The sequence below is a fragment of the Papio anubis genome, chromosome 4, assembly GCF_008728515.1.
Source record: "Papio anubis isolate 15944 chromosome 4, Panubis1.0, whole genome shotgun sequence".
In the NCBI taxonomy this organism is placed as follows: domain Eukaryota; kingdom Metazoa; phylum Chordata; class Mammalia; order Primates; family Cercopithecidae; genus Papio; species Papio anubis.
Window position 1 is genome coordinate 74,481,016 of NC_044979.1, and position 18,561 is coordinate 74,499,576.

The window sequence follows — 18,561 nt, forward strand, 5'->3', positions numbered from 1 at the left end:
TTTTATTTATTTTTGTTAAAAAGCAATACATGCACAGGATACTACATTTAAAAGTTACTAAGGGGGTATTCAAGAACAAGTGCATGTCTGTCCTGATCCACTAACCCTCCAGTTCTTCTTGGAGGCCACCACTATAACCAGTTTCTTGTTCTCGGTGTTTACAAATATAATTGCTTATGATAGCATAGTCTGTATACTGTTTGGCTCTCTGCTTGTCTCACTCAGTAATATATCTTGAGATCTTTCCATTTCATTCTATACAGAACTGCCCCATTTTTTTAAATGGTTGTATAATATTTGATTGGATGGATGTATCATAATTTATTTAAGAAGTCTCCTATCAATTGACATGGAGGTTGTTTAACCATTCAAAGAATTCTGTAGTGTAGTGCATGTTCTTATATGTAGACCAGGTTGTCAAGATTCCTAAGTGCGGGAGCATGTTTCACAGAGTACAATACAAATGGTGTTCTTTGTGGAGTTGTGCAATACAGTGGTCCTTTAGGATGTTTCACATGGGTGTTTATGCTTATAGCAAATCCACAGGAGTGGCATGTCTCTAGTGTTTTTCACTTAAATGAGAGAAATTTAATACCTGATCACCAGACCCACTTTTAATGTGGTCATCATCTTCAGAGCACCCTCTAGTAGTTCATCATTTCTTGTAAGGGGCAATGCCCAGAAGTAATCATAATATTCTAGATTTCTTCTGGTCTTATCTAATCAGTGAAGAATACAATGTTTGCTTCTCTTGTTCTGGGCACTACACTTTTATTGATGTAGTTTCAGATTGTATTAGTTTTTTGGCAGCACCATCCCACTGTTGGCTTATTTTGAGATTACAGCTCAAATCCCTAGGTTGTTTCTCAAATAAATGACCATTAAATCATATTCTGCTTACCTTGTACTTATAAGTGGAATTTTTATAACCTATAAGCAAACTTTTGATTTACTCATGTTAAAATCTATTTTGTTGTTTCAGACCTAAAGTAACTTCTATGCTGTGGCTGTTGAATAACTATCTCTTCATCTTCTTGCCCTCAGTATTTCTTTCTGTACCTATTTTCCATTCTCCACTCATAAAAGCTTAAATGCTATGGCTATTGACATTGACATAGAAAGGAAGTTTATAAAGTCATCATAGTTATAGCTTGTCAAACGTGGCAATAGTTGGAGACTTATAGAAAAAAGACCAGCTCAGCATATAGAAGTCAGAGATCAGAGGGAGAAGAGAGAGAGAGAGGCTGAGAGAGAGAATGCACATTTCCAAAAACCAATGGGAAAAATTATCAAAGATCTCAGTTCTAGGCGCATCTACACTTCTCCTGCCCAATTCATTTATGTAGGGCTGTAGACATCATTAATTATGCAACATATCTTATTTTCCTGTTTATTTTGGCTGCTAGGAAATTCAAAGGCAAATTTGCAATGCCATTCTAGTGTACAGGATAGAGTTTATATTTTGTGTATGTATTTATCTTACTTTTGACATTTTAATTTTCCTACTTTTTTATTTTGCCCTTATTTTCTAAATCATTTTAAAAATCTTAAGGTGTGTGAAAGTTGAGAGTTGCCTTAAATTCGTCTTTGGAAAGAGATATTGCATAAATCAACAGGCAGGCAAATAAAATTTTGGAGTGATAATTTTTAAAAAAGATTAAACACATTCATATGTTCGATTGACAACAACTATAGGAAAACAGATTTTGGATAGAATAAAAATTATAAGCTTGCAACTAACAGCCTTGGAATCATTCAAGACAAACTCTCAATGATTGACAGCTTTAAAAAATATCCTTGAAGCATCTCAAGTAACTCACCATGCAAAATAAAATACAATTACGTAAATGAAAATCCCAAAATTAAATGCTTGTAAGACCTAGAAAGGTAAAGTAAATAAAGGAACAAGACGCAGTAATAAGAAATAGTAGAGACAGTGAGAGCTTGAGAAAACCTGTTCCCCTGATGAACATCAGAATACCCTATTAAACAAAATGCCTGCAGACCCACTAGCTGTTACTTTAAAACCTCTGTCATCCCCTCTCCACTCCACTTTTGTAAATGTGACCAAAATAAAATATCTTGTAAAAATTTGCATAAAACAGGGAGAAAGCCTAGGTCAAGAAGTTAAACTTTCTTTCCTTTTTTCTTTTTTTTTTTTTTTTCTTCAGGTTATTGGTTGCCTAGCTATAAATTGAAGTCTTCCTGGGCCACAGGCCTGCATCTCTCTGTCTTGTTTGGTCATGTGGAATGCCTTCTGGTGCTACTGGACCACAATGCTACAATCAACTGTAGACCCAATGGGAAAACCCCTCTTCACGTGGCTTGTGAAATGGCCAATGCGGATTGTGTTAAGATCCTCTGTGATCGTGGGGCAAAGCTCAATTGCTACTCCTTAAGTGGACATACAGCTTTGCACTTTTGTACAACTCCAAGTTCCATTCTCTGTGCCAAGCAATTGGTTTGGAAAGGTAAGCCTTTCTGGGTGGCCAACATTGTTGTCTGCTTGTATACTCATGGTTTCAAGACTTTGTGACCATGTGAGGTAGTAAGCATAAAGATGCAATTACATCTAGTACAGAAGGCCCTAAAAATACATAGTTCTGTTGATCCAGGTAATTTAGTGATGATCACATTGGAATCTTATTATTATTATTTAATAGCAGGAAGTTCATTCATTTACTTAACAAATATTTATTTAGTTCCCATTATGCATCAGGTAATGCACTAAGTAAATGAAAAAGAGAAAATACACCTGCCCTCAAAGAAAGTATATTCTAACAGGGGAGGTAAATACTAACAAAATAAATTCATAAATATATAATTATACATTGGGAAAGTGTTGTGAAGAAAACAGAGTTATGAATGAGAATGTCAGAAGTGAATTACTATAAAATGTGTAAAGGCTTCTCTAAGGATATTATGCTAGGTAGGCTGAAACTTTAAGAATGAAAAGGAGGGCCAGGTGCAGTGGCTCATGCTTGTGGTACCAGAATCTTTGGAGGCTAAGGTGGGAGGATCACTTGAGCCCAGGAGTTCGAGACCAGTCTGGGCAACATAGGGAGACCCCCATCTCTACAAAAAGTAAAAAAAATTAGCCAGGCATGGTGGCATGCACCTATGGTCCCAGCTACTCAAGAGACTGAGGCAGGAGGGTCACTCCATCCCAAGAGGTCAAGGCTGCAGTGACTTGTGATTATGCCACTGCACTCCAGCCTGACTGACAGAGTGAAACCCTGTCTCAAAACAAAAAAACAAAAAGCAAAAACAAACAAACAAAAATCAAATGGGAAGGAGACAGCCATTAAAAAAGAAAGCTGAGAGGAAGAGGGGTCTAGCTATAGGAAACAACTTGAGCAAAGTTGCTAAGAGAGCAATAAAACTTGGAATATTAAACGGATAGAAGAGGGCTACTATGATCAGAGTATCATGGGTGTGGGGTAGGGTGGGAAGGACAAGAGGGTAGAGGAGAGAGTCACAAGATGACATTGGATGTGTTAGATCCTGCAGGGCCTTCGAAGGTGAAAGTGTAGGGCTCTGAAATAGAGCCACAAGAAAGTTTTCAGTAAGACAGTGACATGATTTCATTTTCCTTTAAAGTCATTATTCTGGAGTTAGGCAGAAAACAGATTGGAGGTGGACAAGAATGGAAGCAGGGAGACCAGTAGGGAAGCTATTTTAATAGCCTAGGTGAGAGAAGATGGTGGCTTGCACTAGGGGCAAGTTTAGATAGGGAGTTTAGGAGATGGGTTTGCAATACATTTTGGAAGTAGAATTGTTGGGATTTGGAGATGGATTGGATGTGGGTGGGGTGTGAGGGAAAAAGGAAGTCCCAAGTATCATTGCCAGGTTTCAGGTTTTAGAAAATAAGCAGATAGTGATGCCATTTTTTGAGATAAAGAAACTTGAGGAAGAAGCACCTATGTAGGGATAATAATTAAATCCATTTTTTAAAAAGTCAGTTTATGGATGTATAATTACCATGCAGCAAAATTAACAGTACAATTTAACATTTTGAGAAATACTATTTTTGTGAAACCATCATGCCAATCATCTTAAAAAGTTTCCTGACACCCTTTGTAGTTAGTCCTCTCCCCTTCTACATCTACTGACAACGCACTGATGTTTTCCGTCCCTATAATTTTGCCTGTTTTCAGAATGTCATATACATTAAATTATAAAATATGTAGGCTTTTGAATCTGGTTTCTCCCACTTAGCATAATGTATTTGAGATCCATCCATGTGGTTGCATGGACCAATAAATTCGACCTTTTTATTGCTGAGTAGTATTCCATTGTATACACATAACAAAATTGATCTACCCCCAGTAGAGGGACATTTGGAATGTCCTTAGTTTTTGTCAATTTTGAAAGAAAAGCTGACATAAACATTTGCATGCAGGTTTTTATGTGGATGTTTTTATTTCTCTTATGTAAATACCTAGGAGTGGGATGATGGCTATGTGGTTAATTTACAAGACTGCAACACTGTTTTCCAAAGTAGTTCTATCATTTTGTATTTCTGTCAGCACTGTATGAGAATTCCAATTGCTTGGCAGAACTTGATAATGTGAGATAAAAAACAAATTAGGCTGGGCATGGTGGCTCACACCTATAGTGTCAGTGTTTTGGGAGGCCAAGATGGGAGATCTGCTTGAGTCTATGAGTTTGAAGTCAGCGTGGGCAACATCAGTTTGCAATAATTACAAACGTATTAGAATGGCTAACATATTAGCTAACATTCTAAATGTCCCTCTACTGGGGGTAGATCATTAGAATGTTAGCTCTTCTAATATGTTTGTAATGGTATCTCATTGTTTTAATTTGAATTTCCCTGATGCCTAAGGATGTTGAACATGTTTTCATGTATTGATTTGCCATCTGTATATTATTTACTTTGGTAAATGTCTGTAAATTTTGTTCTTTTAAAAATGGGTTGCCTGTATTCTCTATTGATTTGAGAGAGTTCTTTATATATATTCTGAATACTAGTGCTTTATCAGATACATGGTTTTGCAATATACTTTCTTCATTCTGTGGCTTTTCATTTTCCTAACAGTATCTTTCAAAGAGTAGTATTTAATTCTGATATTTCATTTTTATAAATTTTTTCCTCCTTCTTCTATGAACAAAAATTTCTTTTCCTATGTTTATTTCTAGAGGTTTTGTCATTTCAGATTTTACTTTTAGGTCTAGGATTCATTTTGAGTTAATTTTTTTAATATGGTATAAGTTATGGGTTAGGTTTGTTTTTTTTGATATGGATGCCCAATTGTTTCAGCACCGTTTGTTGAAAAGAATATTCTTTCGCCATTGAATTGCCTTAGTATTTCTGTCAAAAATTGATTGGCAATATATGTTTGGGTTTATTTCTGGACTCCAGCCTATTCCATTGACCTATATATCTTTTCATTTTCCTAATGCTGCACTGACTTGGTTGCCATGGGTTTGTATCAAGTCTTGAAATCAGATAGAGTAAGTCCTCCTAAATCTGTTTTAAGTATGAGAGTTTTCATATCTCTTTGAGACTTCAGTGAAAATGTCAAGGATGCACTTTATATAAAAGTATAGATTTCAGAACAGAGCCCTGGACTAAAGCTATAATTTCAGAATTGTCAGCCTATTGATTGTATTTGAAGCCAGGGAAATCAATGGAATCACCTGGATAAAGAGTATATACAGAGAAAAGTGAATCTATGAATAAGCCCCAATGAATTCTAACATTTCAATGTTAGAAGGATAGGGAGAAGCCAATAAAGGAGAGTAAGATATACTGATAAGTAAAGTTGGAGAAAACCAAGAGTATTTTGGCAACACAAGGACTAAGAAAGAGGTAGTAGGTTCCAGAAGCAGAGAGTGGCCAGCTATAGTGATAGCACACAAGGTTAATTAGATGTTCATTAGATTAGGTGACAGAGTTATCACTGACAAAAATAGTTTCGGTGAAACAGTGTTAAAAGTCAGATTTGAATGGTATAAAGTGCAAATGGGTGGTTAGAAACCAGAGATGTCACAGGTAAACAGTTGTTGAAAGGAAGCGAGGCTGCAGAAGTGAACATAAAAAGAGCATGATTGCTGGAGGGGCTGGAGGGAGGTCACAGGAAAGTATTACCTACAGTTGGAGATCGAAGAAAAAGCTTGTGTGCCAAAGGAAATGATTCATAGAAAGAAAACAGTTGAAGATGCACAAGACAAGATAACTGAAAGTCTTTCAGAAGTTGAGGTGAGATTAAATCCAGAGACTATGGGATACATCCTCTTTTCTTTTCTTTTTCTTTTTTTTTTTTTTTTTTTTTTTTGAGACGGAGTCTCGCTCTGTCGCCCAGGCTGGAGTGCAGTGGCGCGATCTCGGCTCACTGCAAGCTCTGCCTCCCTGGTTCACGCCATTCTCCTGCCTCAGCCTGCCCAGTAGCTGTGAACATCCTCATTTTTAAGAAGTGGGACAAAGTAAAAGATGGTTTTAAATGCCAGAATGTTTGTAGATTTGATGACGCTAAGATGAGGGAGTTCTGATGGCTTTTCCCCTCAACAATGTGTCGGGCAGTCATCAGCCAAAAAATGAGAGGAGAGCAGGAAGTGTGGACATTTTCACAAGAATGGAGAAGGAATGGGAAGTTCCGGAGGAAAAAAAAAAAAACGGGAGAAGAAGCTTACTAAAGAAATGTAGTAGGATTACTGGACTTATAAAAGATGCCGTGTGGCTAGGAGCCGTGGCTTATGCTTGTAATCCCAGAACTTTGGGGAGGCTGAGGCAGGAGGACCATTTGAGGCCAGGAGTTTGAGATCAGACTGGGCAACATAATGAGACCACATCTTTACTAAAGGAAAAATAAATTAACCAGGCATGGTGGTGCATCTGTAGTTCTAGCTACTCAGGAGACTGAGGCAGGAGAATTGCTTGAGATCAGGAGTTTGAGGCTGGCTGCTGTGAGCTGTCATTGGACCACTGCACACCAGCCTGTGTGACAGAGCAAGATCTGTCTCAAAAAAAAAAAAAAAAAAAAAAAAAAAACACAAAAAAAAAAACAAAAAAGAAACAAAACCATGATCTTTTCAACCTGTGGAAATGAAGGGGAAGAAAAAATTCAGCCCAGCTTATTCTCCTTCTTTGGTTCACCTGTTAAAAATGAGGGTGTATCCCATATTCTCTGGATTTCATCTCATCTCAACTTCTGAAAGACTGGAACCTTTCAGTTATCCTGTCTCATGCATCTTCAACTGTTTTCTTCCTATGAATCATTTCCTTTGGCACACAAGGTTTTTCTCTGATCTCCAACTGTAGATAATACTGGTCTGTGACCTCCCTCCAGCAATCATGCTCTTCTTATGTTTGCTTTTGCAACCTCCCCCTTAGGAAGGAAGCTACAGGGACAAGGTTAGGCATCATTTGGAGCTTACCCACATTTTCTATGTGTGGCCATCACCACTCTTCACATTTATTCATTCATTTATGTTTAGATTTAGTTTTTATCTTTACTGATTTTTAAATTTAATTAGTTTAAACATGCAAGCTTTTTATTTTTAAGAGTTTTAGGAATTTTGGAAATTATGTATTAATTTATTAACTTTTTAATTAAAACATTTTTTGTCTTACTTTGCAATAATCACATTTAATATCTACTTTCAATAGATTTCCAGTAAATGATGCAGTGTTACTAACTATAGTCATCCTGCTGTACATTAGATCTTTAGAACTTATTCATTCCACATAACTGAAACTTTGTTAACTTTTTATATTGTCACCTTTTTATGTGACTTCATCAACCACAAACTGACAGAGTGGCCAAATCTTTCACTCCCTAGAGGCGTCACCTTTCCCAGCTGGTACAGTTATTCCCCATCTCTTTTGTTCCTGTCAACAGAGGGAGACTACCTAGAGATGAGAAGGAAGAAAGAGGTAGGGGGAAGCTTGGGCAATGCTTGTAGGCTGACACTAATGAATTAGGCTTACAACAGTCAAGGAGAGAGAATGGAAGTCCATTAAAGATCCACTTACTCTTTCAAGCCATGTCATCAAAGGCTGAATTCACATAGAAAATAAAGATAAATTAGAGAAAGCAAAAATGTTCAACTTCAGTAGGGCAAACATCATAAAATTAAAAGGCAATCATAAAAGTGGGAAAAATATTTGAGACTATATGACAAAGGGCTTACTATATACAGAAGTTTTTCAATTAAAGTAACGAGGCTAACAACTAAAAAATAAAAGAAGAGAGAAAGAGGTAAAAAATAAAAAAAAAGAAAAAGAACAAAAGGACCAAGAACAGGAATATTTAAGGGAAAAAAAGGAATAATCATATAAATAGCAAATAAATGTATGACATAATGATAGCATTTATTGGTAATCAGTAACATGTCAATTAAAATAACAATGAGATATTTTGTTGTTGTTTATTACATTAATAAGCATATGAAAGATAATACATATGTGACAAACACTTAGGGAAGTGCTCTCACACACTCTTAATAGAAAGGAAATAGGTACAAGCCTGGGTGGCAAATTGATAACACATATCAAAAGCTGAAAACTTTCTTTTAACTTAGAAATTTCACCTCTAGGATTAGGGACCAATTCTAGGCAGGGGACCTTTTTACCCAGGGCTATCATTTACTTAGGACCTCAAATTCAGACTTGAGATGTTATCTCTGAACTAGGTTTTACCTAAAGTCAAAGAGATAACTGAGGAGACAGAAAAAGAGACACTGATCATGTAACTTAGAATTGTGCGTGGTCACGTGACCTGCAGTACACTAGAAATTAGAGACTTTCTCCTACTTCTGTAAGTTTTCAGAATAATGCAGTTAGAGTATATTTTACTTATTTTACCTTATATTTTTGTCTTAGAAGTTTTGATTGGTTAAGAAAATCATTTAAAATGTACTGCAATTGAAAATATATAGATAGGCACTTTTAATTTTTAAATGTATTTAGAGTCTCAAAAAATTGCTTGAGTCCTATTTGCCCTCAGAGAGTCATTTATATTACTGAAAAACTGAAAAACACTTACATATCTAATAGAAAATTTCATGTTGTTACCACCACGCTGTGCAGATATTTAAAACGATGTTTAAAAGAATGTCCGTTCACATGAGAAGGTTGTAAAAAGCAGCTTATAGGACAGTATGGACTGTATAGATGTATTTTTTAAAACATTGTATGTGACTATGCATATCAAAATAATATTTAAAATGTCAGAGTCAAACTTGATATCATAGCTAATGCTTAACTGTAGCTAAGCAATTTCAAAAGGGCTAATGTATTATTTCAGATCCTTGCTGTTAGAATAATTTTTTAAAGTGTGGCAGCTGGCAGGTATATAAATAAGAAAACAAACCTGTGTATCAGATCATTGGGGACAATTTCAACCCATCTTATGGATGAGGAAATAGAAGGAGAAAGTAAGTGTTTTGCAGGTGGGTCTTCTAACCTGGAAACTAAAAGACTGTGAGCATCTTGTCTTCTTTCCTTTGCATTTTTATGCCTCAGCTTCTTGGACAGTGCTTGGCACATAGAAAGTGCTCAATAAATAGTTACTGAAGTTACTGACAGATCTGGGAATGGCTCCAGAAGCCCTGAGTGCATGGATGGGGACCCACTGCCACCTAATAAATGAAAACTGCGTGGTTCATGGTTAATGAAATGCTGCTCTTCATCAGTTTTACCCTCTCAGTCTCTAGAGATATAGCCAAAGGCTAAATTTTCTCTCTCTTAGATTATATCATAGGTACTCTGGGGGAGAACTCAAATACATCATTTTGTAGCAGGACACAGGAAATTGAGACAACATACAGACAAGGAAAATAAGTCAGGCTAACATTAAGCTGAGGACCAGAGAAGTCCATTAGAGGAAGAACCAATGCCATGGCAACTGAAAACCGATGTAATTTCATTTGCTATTTAATGGGCTCTTTGTGGAAAAGTGCTCTTTGTGGAAAAGGCTAATTGAGGCCAAAAAATTGCATCCAATTTTCTCTTAAAGGATTTTTCCCTGTTTTTTCAGTGTTGCAGAGCCTGCTTTGTCCCCATGCTGGATTTTGTCTGCTATTTTTCTGTTTGCCTTTCTACTTAATGCCCCCATCTCCTGGCCTTTGTTTCCTTTGGTGTTAGTATAATAGTGTTCATCAGTTGAGAAGGCTTATTTACCTTGGTGAAAAACGTCCTCTCCTTGAATCCTGCATTTCCCTATGAATAAAGAGAGTCAGGGCAGGTTTAGGTGGCTGCCAAGCAGCATATTATTGCTACCTATTCCATTCGTAAGAGGAAAATGAAAGCTGCCTGCTTTACTCCGCATGAAGCAAATCCTGACAGTAGGAGAAAAATTTGTTACTGCAGGAAAGCCATAAAAATTCAAATGTTCCTTAGCAGAATGTAGCATGGGGGCAATGTAAAGGGGACCATGCCTTTTAAAAGACTGTTCCCTGCTACTTTATGTGACAGTGACACAACTCACCCACATGTTAGGAAATTCCCTGGTCAATGAAGTGTAACTTGGTAAGGCAAGATGTCACTGGCCTTCATTTTAATCCGAAATAGATATGCCTGCTGGACAGACACGGCTTTTACCACCTCATCGCCTTCCATCTTTTCATCTTCTAAGTTATACATTGTAATAGCATAAATCTGACCAGTCATTTGCAAACCACCCTCAGGATTTTTGCCTCATCTGCTGTATTGCGAGTACCACCTGTACAATATGAATTTAATGTTCTCATCAAATTGATATTACTTATTAAATTCAATTTTAAAGGAAATCTGATATTACTATAAAAAATCAAAACCCAAAATCCCTTGACATACATTGAGGGTAACAGTAACAGTAAATAAAAGGCAATTAAATTCTTGACCTCTGTCTGCTCAGAGACCCTCTGTTCTCGGATGGCAGAAAATGACTCTAAAAAGCTGCGTCTTCTGGTCACTGCTTTTTCCAGAAGCTTTGCCTCCAATCATTCTGCTCTGAGTGAGTTAACTTGAAATGAGTTTGCAGTCCCTATCTCACACCCGGTCAGTCAGCAGTTACTCCAGTCCCGTAAAGAATGTTCCACGAAAAATCATACCACACTTCGGGGAACACAACCTTAAGCAGTGCTTTCAAGTTGATAGTCTATTTAGTGCTGAGATTGTAGAAGCATCTCTTTAGAATCAGGAATGAAACAACTTTTCTGCTCTCATCACAGTCTCTTCAGCCCTGTCCTGGAGGTCCTAACTGGCACAAAGAGAAGAGAAAAATAAATAATGTATGACAATTGAAAAGAGGAAGCAAAATGGCCATTATTTAAAACAGGATGTTTGTCTACATAGAAAATCCAAGAAAATCTACAATTAAATGGTTACAACTAGTAATTGAGTTGCAGAGGTAGTGCATTTAAGATCAATATATAAAAATCAATTACATTTCTGTATACCAGAAATAAGCAGCTAGAAATTGTAATGTAAGAAAGGATATATTTATAATATCACAAGAAATTTAAGGGGCCTAGAAAATATATTTAGCAAAAGAGGTGGAAGAAATATGAACACTGTTTAAAAGACATTAAGAAGATACCATATTCAAGGTTTATTATGAAATATGTAGTACCAGATTATTCCTTCTTCAGAGGCAACCACTTTTACTTCCTTGAGCTGATTAGTTTGATATTTCACTCCAAATTACTAAATAAATACCACTTATTTATCCATAAAAGTGGAAAAGAATAAGTAGCAATAGAAGCAGCTTTATGAGAATCTATTGATTGATTCTAATGGAAAATGAGGATCTGGCTCCTTTTCCGCTCTCCGTGTCCCTCTCCCCAAGTACTTCTTCATTTCCTGTCCCTTATGATGGAGTTACATTATAACTATGAGGCTTGTGGTCAACTATGATAGCCTCTTTTTTTGTGCAATGTTTGTTATCTCTGTAGAAAATTGTCTTATTTCACTCTTTGGCTTAATTTTCTACATACTCATTGCTATTTAACCTCAAAGCTTTTGCCAATAGTTTTATTTTATTTTATTTTATTTATTTTTAGAGACAGGGTTTCACTCTCTCACCCAAGCTAGAATGCAGTAGCATGACCATGGCTCACTGCAGGTTTGACTTCCCAGGCTCAAGCAATCCCCCCACCTCAGCCTCCCAAGTAGCTGAGACTACAGGCGCATGGGCCGTGACTGGCTAATTTTTAAAAGATTATTTTTAGTAGAGACAGGGTCTTGCTATTTTGATGAGGCTAGTCTCCAACTCCTGGCCTCAAGTGATCCTCCTGCTTATGTCTACAAAGTGCTGGAATTATAGGTGTGAGGCATTGTGCCTGGTCAGACAATAGTTTTAATCTTTTCTGAAATATTTAAACTTAGTGGGTATTTTATCAATTTTATTTTCTTGAAAAAGTTCCTTCTGGAGTCTTCAGACCTGCTCCAACTAGGTTCAGGTTGATGTGCATCTGGTGAACCGCTGTCATCCTGGGATCTCCATTCCCTACCATCCCAGGAACACCCTTTTCCTCTCCCCTGTTTCCTGGACCCCAAGTCTTCCTAAATCTTGGTGTCTTGCCTGTTTGGGTTAGATAAATCCTCTGGTAGCTTTCTGAGAAAGGGTGCATGAGACTATACATGCACCCCAGTGCATGAATTCTACCCCACGACTTAGCGTAGAGTTCTTGATTCATAAACATTTTCTTTTAGCATGGTGAAGGCATTGCCCCATTGCCTTCTAGTTTCCAGTACTGCAGCTGGAAAATTGAAAGCCATTTACTTCTTTGTTTTTTTATGGGACTTATTATCTTCCTCTCTGGGGAATTTAGATTTTTTTTTGGTCTTTGATGTTCTAAAATTTCACAATGAACTGCCTTGGTAGGTTTATCTTCATCCTTTGTACTGAGTCCATTCAATTCCACAATGCTTGTCTATCAGTTCTGAGAAATGTTCCTGAATTGTTTCCTGCATGAGTTCTTTTCTTCTGCTTTCTATATGCTATCTTTCTTGAATTACTATTATTTGGATATTGACCCTCCCTGGACTGTTTCTCTAAATTGTCTTGTATCATCTCTCCCATTTTACGTTTCTTTACTCTCTGCTTTCTGGGAGATCTTTTCTAGGTTGTTTTTCTCTGTTTTTATTGCCTCCGTCAAGTATATTAGAGGTTTTCCTTAGATGTCTTATTATCCTTGGCTGTCTGCCTATATTTAAGATCGAGTCACTAAAAGCTGATTCAGAATCTAATTATCTAGGGAGAGTGGTTTTTTTTTTTTTTTTTTTTTTTTTTTTTGCTGTACAGTATCTGGCTGGACATTTCATCTGAGGAATCTCTGACATAGTCTCTTATGAATTAGTCAGATTCTCTGAAGAAAAATGTTTGTTTTTTTTTTTTTTTTCTAGAGAATCAAGACCTAATTGCCATTATTCCAGGTGCTAACTTAGGGGAAAAGGCTGGGGATGCAAATATAGCATATCTGCTATCTAGAATGCCCTGTCCCTCTTCTTTGCTGAGCAAACTTCAACTCCTATGCAAGGTGTTAGTTCAGACTTCACTTCTGAGGATCAGTCTTCCTTCATTCTTTTAAACTCAATTAGGACACTATGCTATGTTCTGTATTCTCATATCTCATTGTAGCTTTCCTTTGTGGTACTTATATTTTATTTGTTGAATTCTTTGATTAGTATCTGCCTCCTTCACTAAACCATAAGTTTCATGAAAGCAGAGACCATTTTGCTTGGCAGAGCCCAGTGCATAGTACATATTGGGTGTTGATTGTTAAAAATTTATTGAATGCTTAATTGACAACAAGTTCTAGCACTAGCGAAAAGAGTGCGATTGAACCAGAGCAATTTCATGATCATTACCGGTAAAATCATGCTCAGTTGTACACATTGCTTCTTTCCCATATGAAGAGAGTATGTCAGGAAGGAGGGAGAAATCAGAAGTGTTAAATACTATGGAGAGATCCAGTAAGTTGAGAGTTAAACAGCTGCTATTGGATTTAGTGACATGGATGGAACTGAAGATTATACCAATCAGTTGAGCGATGGATGTAGAAATCAGAGCGGGGGCGATTGAGAACTAAAAAGGAGGGTGTCTGAAAGTGTGAACAAGCCTTTTAAGGAGTATTTGTGAAGAGAAGACGAGAAGTAGATGAACAGGAAAATGGGTTTGAACTTTTTTTTTTTTTTTTTTTTAGATGGTAGAAACCTGAGCATTTAAAAAGCTGATGGAAAAATCCACCAGTAGGGCATAGATTGAAGACAAAGAAGAGAGGAGGGATAATTTTTGGTGTGAGGATTCTGAGAAGTTTGGGAAATGAGATCCAGAGCAGGTAAAGGGATTGACTTTGGAGAGGAAAAACTTTGTTCTATCATAGCCAGAAGCAGAAAAGGAGAGAATGAGAGTTGATATGTGTGGTGGGAAGGCTTTAAGGAAGCTTCCCTTCAAAGGGCATTTTTTATGTAAAGTAAGAAGTGAAGAGAGTTGAGAGTGAAAAGAGAAGAAGTATAAAAGATTCGAGGCAAAAAGAGGTTTGAAATAATTGTTACAGAGAATATATTATATTTTCTGTAATTATAGAGAATAATTATTATAGGGAATTACAGAGAATGAGAAACTAAGTAAAACAGAGAAACACTGGGTTTCTGAGCAGTCTGGAGGGTCCAGCTGAGTTCTGATGTTTGACTTTATGATGGTACTAGTCTTGCACAGGTGGCACAGGTGTTTTTTGCCACACAGCACTCAGCTGCTTGGGTGCAGATGCTGAGACAGCAGACAATTGGGCTCACGCAGGGTTAGGGTCACTCATAATGGCCCCAGGTAGATGCTATGAAGAGATGAAGGGAATTTAAAGTTTCAGCAAAAGAGTTATTAAAATGATAAAACATGGAACTAAGCTGGATAGAGAAGGAGAGAAGAAAGGAACATTTAATGGACAAAGAGAACACAGAGAGGGATCTGATGGAGTCCAAGAATGGTTATAGTGGACACTGAACAAGCAAGATGCATAGATAGAAGATTGTGGGCAGAGGATTGCATATGTGAATCAGTGATTTCTGGAGACAGATAAATTTCAGGTAATGACTCAGTCCAGGTTTGACTGTGGGTTGGAGTCATCAAGTCAGAGTAGAAGAAAGTCACTGAAGGGAATGAAATTCAGAAACGGGGAGACCAGGAGATTGGGTGGGTCATTCATGCAGTATTAAAGACTCCCAGAATAACGTCAGGAATTTTTGAGGAGAGGAGTAATGTGAGGTAGGTGCCAAAATCTTAAGAAACAGATGGGAAGATAATTATATTAGGGAAGGAGATTAGGTGGTATAGCTGAAAAAGCAAAGCCCTAAAGAAGTAGGGGTGTTCTTTTTATTTATCTTTCCATGAGAATTAGGGAGTAATTGGAAGGAGCAATGGGGAGTCAGACATATGAAAAAGAACACCCAGCTATATACCGCAGGCCAGAGTTAAGCATCCCACATCCGTTGTTTGAGCTTGGAACACAGCAAAGCTAGTTTGGTTGCCATGGTGACCAACGCCATGTCTCCGGGCTCATTAATCCTATGTTCCAAACTAAGCACTTAGCAATAGCTTCTGAATAAATGCAACAAAGCTCTGCATACTGAAAAGGGCACATTCATGTTAAGCAGAGGAAAAGGGTTTTCAATTTCATTCATTAAACTTGAGTAAATAATTTAATATCTTTGTGCGTCAGTCCTCCTAGCTAATGAATAAGGATAAATGCTTAATGGAAAATCTAGCTTAATAAAGTTAACAGCATCGGGGCTACATATAAAGGAAATTGATGTTGCCAGTATATATGCATATGAAGGGGAAAATTGAAAGGAAAATAACGTGTATTAAGCATCTATGATGTGGCTATGTCAGGTACTTGAAAATAAAATGTTTCATTTAATCCTTGCAACAACCATGTGAGGTTGCACATTGTTCTCCTTATTTGAAAAATGAGGAATCACAGACTCAGATAAGTTGAATCAGGCCTCAGTTCACAAAGCTTGTCAGATTCGAGCCGATCAAATTTTATTTGTTTTGGGTCTGTGATGCTCCCACTGTGTCTTGCTGGAAATTGTATAATGCTTATCCTTCTGGGACATTTGGCTAATTAAAAAATTAGGAGGAAAGACTGTGCTAAGCTAACACTATCTAAAAGAGAAACTTAAATGCTATATCAGAATACTATTAGCTTAAAAAAATCAACTATCCTAAGATTTTTAAAAGGCTTTTCTTAAAAAAATAAAAAAGGCAGCTGGGTATATTCGAAGTGTGTTTAATTAAAAGACATGAAAAACTGTCGATGTTTCTTCTGAAATGAGTCCCACCAAGGCAATTGTTTATCCTCATTCTATCGTTTTCTCACATGAAGAATTGGAGTTGCAAAGCACACTCTCAACACAGACACTGATCCTTTCCTTTTAAGTATCATGCCTTTATTTTGGTTTCTGGACTTGCTCCAACAAAGGTGTAGATAAGTGGTTGAAAAAGATATATCGAAAATCCATTAATTCATTTTCCTTAAAATTAAACTCTTTAATTAAAAGCAACACTTTGATCAATTTCTAATTTCTACCTCCAACAATGTAATATAGCAAGGTTTAAAATAATAGAAATAACTAGGTGTATGTTAAATATCCCTGTCACTAACCTTAGATGTTAGCATTTTTCTTTTTTTCTCCAAACACTAATTGTTTTGGTCTCACCTATACGACAATTTTAGGTCAATTTTTTTCAAGTTTGGGTTGCTTACTGCAGCCAGGTGATTCCCAAGTGCATTTTCAGAGGAGAAGTAGTAATCACAGCCTTCTTTCCCACCTGTTAGCATTATAGGTCTCCTTCTCTGACCGACTCTCTTTAAATTCTACAATCAAAAACCATATGTGTCTTCTGTTCTGAGTTTTCAGTCTGGGTGAATTATCTTTGTTTTATAACTGGAAGCATCTGAAACCGGAAATTAAAGGATGAAATTTCCGTGGGCCTGTACTTCTTTATTTATTTTCTATCAGCACTTTTTCTGTAATTTGTTTCTTACTTAGGGGAGCCTGGATCTTATTATCTTCTGAACATTTAAAATACCCATTTAGCAAAAGATATCAGACTTAAAAACAGAAATGCAAGTGTTTTCTTTGTCATCTCTGTAAATAATAACTTATGGAAGATAATCTAAAGAATTTTAGAAGGTTTTTCCATTAAGCTAACCAAGAAAACATACAAATAGGGGAAATGATGAAAGCTCAGAATTGGATGCTAAGAATCAAGCACATGCCAGCTTCTTGAAGTTTTTACTAATTAGAAAGCTAATGGAGACAGAATAACGGTGGACCCCTCTCTTTTTCAAGACAAAACATTTTGCTGGCAGCCAGCCCCCACCAAGAGCTACAAAGAAGTGAACGCTGCAGGGAAGGCCCAGTTAGGGAGTCCGCTGAAAGCAAATCACTCCAGCCCCTTTTGCTTTGTTTTCTTGCGGCCTCAGAATTCTCGCAGCCCTCAGCAACACTCTTCAATTAAGAGGGCCACACCAACCAAAGCCCTGGGTGGTAAGAGGAGGAAGTACACGCACTTCTTGCAAGCATAGTTGAATTAACCTGGGTGGGGCCAGGAGGAAGAGCCATGAAGAAAGATCGGCTTGGACTTAATAATTAATAATAACCCTGTAATCACAGCTTCTAGGGAGGCTGAGGCAGGAGAATCGCTTGAACCCGGGAGGCCGAGGTTGCTGTGAACCGAGATTGCGCCATTGTGCTCCAGCCCGGGCAACAAGAGCAAAACTCCGTCTCAAAAAAAGCAAAGCAAAGCAAAGCAAAGCAAAGCAAAGAAAAGAAAAGATAATAATAACAACAGCTGGATATGGCATTTATTTTGCACGCTTGGCACTTTGTCTATGCTTTCACTAATCCTCACAACTATCCTCTAATGTTAAGACTGTTATCCTAATTTGCGGATTAAAACAATGAGCTTGAGACAAATTGCTTAATAGTGAAATCAGGTTTTGACCGCAGTGACCTTACTGCAGAGCTCTCGTTTTGTCCACTAGGTGGTGCTGCCTTCCCTTTGCTGCTTAGAGTCCTGCTGGTAATGTAACTTAGTCTTGGGACTGCCGTAGGGGACTTTGCTGTTGTTGCCTTATTCTGTGAATCTCATCTCCACTGTAGACTGTATATGTCAGTCAGCAAACCTGCCACTCCCTCAGCTTCTTCTATAACTGCCTTGCTCACAGCCCCTGATGAAGGGGAAGCACAGGTGCTATCTTCTGTAACACTTGATCCTTCCATGCTGTAGCCTATTAGACAAGGGGTGGTGTTCAACCAAGGGCTGGTTAGGAGGCTTGGACATGGCTTAATATGAAAAAAGGAACTCAAGTACAGTGCTTAAAACTGAAGGTTCTGGAGTAAGACACACTGGGTTCAGACTTTGACTCTTCCACTCATGAGGGCAAAATTTAACTTCTTTGAATCTTATCCCTCACCTACTAAATGGGGCTATGGATAATTCAAGTTGATTCTAGGGAACTCCAGCAAGGCTTTATGGATTATGTAAGGCTCTTTTCCCCCATCCCTGGACCTGTGAAAGTATCTTTGTGTTGTCTAGAAATGCATTT

The 18,561-nt window shown here is 37.4% G+C and overlaps 1 protein-coding gene across 1 annotated transcript in view; it reads left to right on the forward strand.

Moving 5' to 3' along the window:
* Positions 1-18,561, forward strand: part of ASB4 (ankyrin repeat and SOCS box containing 4) — a 54,065-nt gene that overhangs the window by 8,183 nt on the left and 27,321 nt on the right. Inside the window, exon 2 of the mRNA XM_031665293.1 lies at positions 2,172-2,471. Coding sequence (XP_031521153.1) covers positions 2,172-2,471 — 300 coding nt within the window. The remainder of the gene's footprint in view (positions 1-2,171; positions 2,472-18,561) is intronic.